Here is a 6,098-nt window from a genome sequence, read left to right as displayed (position 1 = left end):
CGACTACACGATCATCCAGCAGATTACGATGACATGAGATCCGCCTGCACGTCTGGATGCTTCGTCAACCTGCCTCCTCCGAGACCTGCCTGGGCATCTTCAGCTGGTTCCTCTTCGTCCAGACCCAGCTCTCCGTCTCGACGCCATGGTAAGCCCTTCTCTTCTTCTTCTTCTTCTTGTTGTTGTTGTTGTTGTTGTTGCTGCTGTTGTTGCTGTTGTCCATTGCATAGGCAATTGTTTGTTTGCTAACGGTGACTAGGGTCTTCCCGTACATGGTGGCCACGGCCGGCCTGGGCCTGCTGTTCGTCTTCTTCATGCTCTTCCTCATCCAGCGCGGCCTGCTGCTGCCCGATATCATCATCCTCGGCTGCTTCGTCCTCTTCGTCCTCTGGCTGACGGGGCTGATCGGGACCGCCATCGAGCTCTACGGGACCGAAGCAAACGTCAATTCCAACTGCCAGAACTACGTCGTCAACATGCCCTCCAAGGGGCCCAGCATCAACACCCTCGCCTGGCTCACCCAGATCACCATCTGTACGCCGCCTCCTTTATTCTTCTATTATTCATTTATTTATTAGGCATTGATATGATACTAACGCTTTACGCCTAGGTAACTGCTGGAAAACAGCCTTCGCCTTCGAGCTGGTCAGCACCATCTTCTACATCTGGATGCTCATCATCTCATTCCAGGTCCGCAGAGGGTTCTTCCTTAAGTAGCCTCGTCCCCCAGCCCCGACAGGCTTCTTCTTCGTCCTCTTTGCTTTCCAGTTCTCGTTCAATGTTCAAAAAAGATACCCATTCCAATAGGGTTGCATATTTCACAGGCGCCAGCATCGGAGATATCTGTTCTTCGCTTCCTTCTTACGAACCTCATGATAAACGGGATGTAGACTTACTTTTTGTTTTCTTGCTTCTGACGTACTACTGATGGCGTTTCGGGATGGTTTTTCTATCAAACTATACGACCTACATGACCTGCTTCTACTTGTTGTGCTGGTTTCTTTTTTCTTTTCCCTCGTTCCTTACACGACTGTACATATTACTACCTTTTTTCACACTTGATGCTTACTAGATTCACGGGCCATTTGCAAATTGGGACTGAAGATGGGAATTAATACATGTTGCAGATTTCATAATGACACAATCTGCCATACTATCCTTCTAGATGCATCCTCATTCGTACGTATAAGCTCCGGTTATTTTTTAGCCCCTCGTAGTGAATGCATGTCCACCTAGAATAACAGCCGGAAGAGTGATGAATACTGTTTGCGTCCAAAGGTGTTCTCCATGCCTCGTGTGACTGTCTTACCCCGTACTCCAGTAACCTAACCCCTTTTCTCCTCTGGCTGCAGGGCCTAGATCAACCATTTTGTTTGTGTTTTCCAAGGATTTGGGTTTATGTAGAGAAACCTCTCCACCTAGACATACAAATATATACTGTGTAGCTCTTTATACCCCTTGCTGGTCCCCGACCAGACAGTCAAATATCTACACGTCCGCCTAGATGACTTTCAAGGGAGCCCAAATAAAAGCGCGCGCTTAACTTCAGCTTGGCGCTACTTAGTGACTTTTCTAATCATGTCATCCAATCATAATAGTGATGTCATCTATACCAAGCATTTAGCGGCTCTTCTATATTCGCCACCTGAGTGACTTGCTTCCAAAGTTGTGCTTAAAGACTTCGACTTGCTGTGTGCATTTCACTAATAAACCAATTTATGCTAGCCCTACTGCTCGATAATCATACATTCGCCGTATAACTGAAATAAATGAATGCTTCTCGATATTTCATTCGGCAGGTTAATTGGAGAACTTCTTGGGCACTTTCTTTCTACACCAACTCTTCTATTAGTCCAGCAGCTCTTAACAGTAACCAAGTCTTGCTTGGCCAGTCAACTCACCCAGTTACTTTCTCAAAAGTATTCCTCGCAAAATCAGTGACCTTCTCGTTCAGTCCCCTGGCCTTTTGGGGATCGATTTTGCCTTTTCCGAACTTCTTCTCGGCGGACTCAAGGGCTGGGGTTCCAAAGTCAGCTAACGATCGTAGACATAGCCTTCCGGCTCAGGGCGAATGATTCCCTCGCGTACCTTTATCGAGATAGTCTTGTCCGCCGCCGCCGCCTCCTCCTGGGCCGCCTCCTGGGCCGCCACCGGGTGCCTGGCTGTCCATGGTAGGATATATCGAGGGTATTAGCACATATGTGTTTGCAACGGTAGAGTGTTCTCTCACATGTTCTCTTCTGGAAGAGAGAGCTCTACTATATAGCTTCAACTAGCCTCGCCACTACCTTCTCTTCTTTTAGATGTGTGACGTCATGGAGCGTTTATACGGTGGAAGCTATTAGAGTGGACATTTTTATACTTGATTGGATCTTGCTATATTTGTACAATGTTAGGCCAAGATTTCGGTGCGAAGTACATCAATATGAAGTATACAGCCAGTAATCTGTCTCCATAGGCCTCTAGCCATATCCAGAATTTAGATAGAACAGACGGCGGTCGCAGACTCAAAGAGTAGAAGATGCCAAATACCACATACCAGGAACACTTCATAGGTATCAATAGGGCCAAAGGGAAACGAGCATCAGGGACAGCAAATGTAGTGAAATCCACAGGCTAGAAACATTCAACAACGCCTCGCTATGCTTGGAAGTTCAGTCTGTTTTTCTCTGTTTGTAAATGGGGGGTATATGAGGGGGTGTGGTGAAGGTTTATATGGCGTTAAACTAGTTGGCATCTTCTTCGTCTTCAGCTGCATTTTGCTCCCAGTCTGGATCTTCGTCAAAGGCAGCCATCATTTCTCGTTCAAGAGCATCTTCATCGTCCTCTGGATCGTCCACAACCGGGTCTAGGCCCTTGTACTTTGGTTCGACGTCAGGCAGGTCGCCCATTAAAGCTTCCCTACCTGCTTCCATCTCAGCGTCGGCAGTCGGTTCAGTAGCAGAGATGCTTGGCTGAGCTGTAGAAACTTCTTTTAGACCTGTGGTTCGTTCATGAGACCGCTTGATCTTCTGGGATAAACGGGATCCGCTACCTTCAGCGCTTGTGTCTTCTTCTTCATTGACGCCGCCATCAGCTTCTTCAGTGGCCTCTCGCTTGCGTTTCTTGTCGGGGAATAGCATAGAGAAATCGCTGTCGCTTTCGCTGTCTTCGTTATCGCTACCGAGGAATTCTTTGAGCTCGTCGTGTACCGTTGCCTGCTCCTGTTCGTCGTAACCTAGCCGTGACTGATCAGTCAGGCCAGCAGATAGCCGGATTTCTTCGTCGGAATTTCTTCGTCGTTTAGCCAACTTCGATGATCTCACACTGGCCGTGTCGTCGTCGCTGGTCGGATCGGATTCTTCGGAAGATGAAGGAAATGAGTCGTCCGCATTCTCTTTGCTGTCTGGTGAATTCTCTGATGAGCCTATAGGTTCGCCCATGTCATCTGGATGAACCGGAACAAGATATGGCTCTTCATCTAGGTGTTTCCACTGTATCATGCAGTCAAGCAGCCATTGAACAGTAACGATTTTTATCTTCGGGTACCTAGTAGCCTCTCGCACCTTGGCTGTTCGGTTTCTCCCTGCAACCAAGTGAGTTGTGCGTGAGTTGATTTTTGAAGTGATTGTTGCGCCAAAACTTTTCGCCCATAGTGAAATATCGGCATTCTGCGTATCTGTTCCAAGTGGAAGGACCCCCGAGAAGACCAGGATGACGGAACCGAGAGCTACTCGTTTGATTTCCGGCATCAAAACCTTGACATCTGGCACTATCTGTAGGTCAACTGCTTTGTCCTTTGCAGGGGCGCGATGTCCCGTCAGTGCTGTTACTCTACCACCAAGAGTCTGCGTGCGTCTTCGGTCGTACTCTTCAAAAAATCGCTGATGTATTAGCTGAAGACGTTCTTGCAGCAGCGGAAGCTCACTGTCGTTGTCTTCAAGTAAGTGATGACGGTGGTGTTTTACTGAATCTTGAGACTCATCACTGGAAGAATCCCCATTCTCCGTACTCTGTTGGGTCTCAGCAGCCTCATCTTCTGCATCTAGGAGTTTCTGCTTTTGAAGCAGAGGACGTTCCTCCACCTGGTGTGCAATAACTTCTTCCTGTTGGCTAGTTTGCTCCTGCAGTAACACTGGGTTATCCCCTCCTCCCATAGTTACCAGCTGTTCAAGCGTTGATTGCTCGGGGCCTGTGGGAGCGGTCTCATTTGCCACGGACGCTTCGGATTTTGATCCATTGGGCTCTGGCTTCTCAGCTCCTTCGGTGGCGGCGGTACTAGCATCAGCAGCATCGGCAGGAGCAGCGGGTATCAGTTTTTTGGCCTTTGACCCAGGTTTTGGCTTTGCTTTGAGTTCTTGCTTCTTCGGCAAGAAGCTGGAGTTGATATCACCGATACCAATGAAAAAGTCATAAGGCGAGACTTTTATCAAGTTCTCACTCCACTTCCATACATCTCCTCTGTCGTCGATAATGACCACCATCTTGGTATCTACCGGGAATAATCGTTGGAGGTTTTTTGCTGTAAGGCTGCCGCTTTCATCTCGACTGAGGATTCTGTCTCCAAAAATCTTTTTGTCTGGATCGACGATGTTGGCTACGTTCTGCGCATAAGCGCGTGTTCCCATAGTATAGATGTGCAGCTCGTAGAGCGTGGAGATCACTTTCAGAAACTCTTCCAGTCCAGGCCGTAGTTTAATATAATACCAGCATCCTCTCATGCCCGGGCCATCATCAACCAGCTGGAAACACCGCACATCCTTGACAGCATCATGGTTGGGGTTGTCCTTGTCTTGCTGCCATTCAGCCACGGTCGGGTCCACAGTAGCGTGAATGATGGTTTGATCCAGGTCAACGACCAGTGAGAGTCTTCTTGATGAAAGGAGTCGGCGTTTTGCATCCTCTTCTACTCGAGTAGCTTCACTTTCACTGACGGTTAGCGCGGAGTTGTCGTGAACCATGCGGATGGGCGCTCGCTGTGAATCAAGAACATCGGTGTTGTAGCTTGCACTGCGTAGTAAAAACATCATCTGGTAAATATGTAAACACCGTGTTATTTAAGGCATACAGCGACTCACTGGGTCATGTCCTTGCCGCAGTTGGCACACATGCCACCAAATTGCACTTCGTGAGCGCATGGCTCGTCTATCTCGGCAATGTTAATACTACACAATGTCGAAGCCCACAGCACGTCAGCAAAACCGTTCTATATCTCCTCACCTCCCAGAAAGAAGGCAGTTAATTACTTACGGTGCCTCAATAACCTGTCCCTTCCGGATCTTCCAAGCTACCAAGGTTCCGTCAACGGTGCTTTCAAATCTCGTAGGAAACGTCCTCACGACGTCCACCTTGTTACCCAGCCCATCACCCTCCGTCACAGTCGTGCGATAAGTGTATGAGAACAGCCCATCCCCCTGGCTTACCTCATCGCCGGTCTTCTTCAACAGGTCTGTGACGGTGATCGGGTAGTAAAGGCTGGTAGATAATTTCAGTTGCATGCCTTGGCTGTCAAGCTGCAGAAAGCAGGTAGGTCGAGTAGTATATGTGGAGAAACTGAGATAATTTCGATGCCAGGTAGCAGGATATGGCAATGCGATCTGTGATTTTGTTTCTGTAGCGAAGGTGTTGAGAGATCGATGAAGATGGGCGGCTTATTTATAGGCGTGTCCTTTGCGTCTGGAGTGTCTGTCTAAGCTGCCATAATCCGGGGACGGCGGTCGCGTCAGAGTGAATAGCGAGGGTATTGACTCCTTTGCAGATAACGAGGCTACTCTTGTGCTTGTCAATCAATGCTGCGCCTGAATAGTGACTGGAGTGTTGTTGATGGACCGAGAGCGGCAGGGCGTTATGGAGTGTTGTTGGTTTGACGGTGGCAATGCGAGTCGCAACGAGAGGTGCGCCGAGCGGACAAAGGACGAGCTGGTGTCTGCTGCGTAAGGATCGTAAAGGGTGATGCAGTGCTTTGTCTGGGGTGTCCTATAGACGGCTCGGGTTGTTGTTGTGGTGGGCGCTGGTCGAAGGCGAGGGCGGAGCATGAAGCAGTTCGAGGGCAGCAGAAGGCGAACTCAAGCGGGCGCTATTTAAGCAGTTAAGGTTGTTTGCCGCGCAAGGACGAGTCA

The 6,098-nt window shown here is 48.9% G+C and overlaps 4 protein-coding genes across 4 annotated transcripts; 1 reads left to right on the top strand and 3 right to left on the bottom strand.

Annotated features, from left to right (window-relative positions):
* Positions 1-56: 56 nt before the first annotated feature.
* TERG_08919 (uncharacterized protein) lies at positions 57-717 on the top strand (the record flags this gene model as incomplete). Its single annotated transcript, XM_003232667.1, has 3 exons — positions 57-148; positions 260-534; positions 611-717. The coding sequence occupies 3 exons, from the start codon at positions 57-59 to the stop codon at positions 715-717; spliced, it is 474 nt and encodes a 157-aa protein (XP_003232715.1).
* Positions 718-1,800: 1,083 nt separating this feature from the next.
* TERG_08918 (uncharacterized protein) lies at positions 1,801-2,170 on the bottom strand (the record flags this gene model as incomplete). The annotated part of the gene is made up of 3 exons (XM_003232666.1): positions 1,801-1,831; positions 1,902-2,016; positions 2,089-2,170. 3 exons carry the CDS (start codon positions 2,168-2,170, stop codon positions 1,801-1,803), a joined length of 228 nt encoding a protein of 75 aa, XP_003232714.1.
* Positions 2,171-2,726: 556 nt separating this feature from the next.
* On the bottom strand, positions 2,727-5,009 carry TERG_12440 (uncharacterized protein; the record flags this gene model as incomplete). The annotated part of the gene is made up of 1 exon (XM_003232665.2): positions 2,727-5,009. The coding sequence occupies one exon, from the start codon at positions 5,007-5,009 to the stop codon at positions 2,727-2,729; it is 2,283 nt and encodes a 760-aa protein (XP_003232713.2).
* A 44-nt stretch (positions 5,010-5,053) lies between these two features.
* Positions 5,054-5,477, bottom strand: TERG_12439 (uncharacterized protein; the record flags this gene model as incomplete). Its single annotated transcript, XM_047751397.1, has 2 exons — positions 5,054-5,144; positions 5,230-5,477. The coding sequence occupies 2 exons, from the start codon at positions 5,475-5,477 to the stop codon at positions 5,054-5,056; spliced, it is 339 nt and encodes a 112-aa protein (XP_047607018.1).
* Positions 5,478-6,098: the final 621 nt, after the last annotated feature.

Source organism: Trichophyton rubrum, assembly GCF_000151425.1.
Source record: "Trichophyton rubrum CBS 118892 genomic scaffold supercont2.8, whole genome shotgun sequence".
Classification (NCBI taxonomy): domain Eukaryota; kingdom Fungi; phylum Ascomycota; class Eurotiomycetes; order Onygenales; family Arthrodermataceae; genus Trichophyton; species Trichophyton rubrum.
This window is presented reverse-complemented; position numbering and strand designations above follow the sequence as displayed.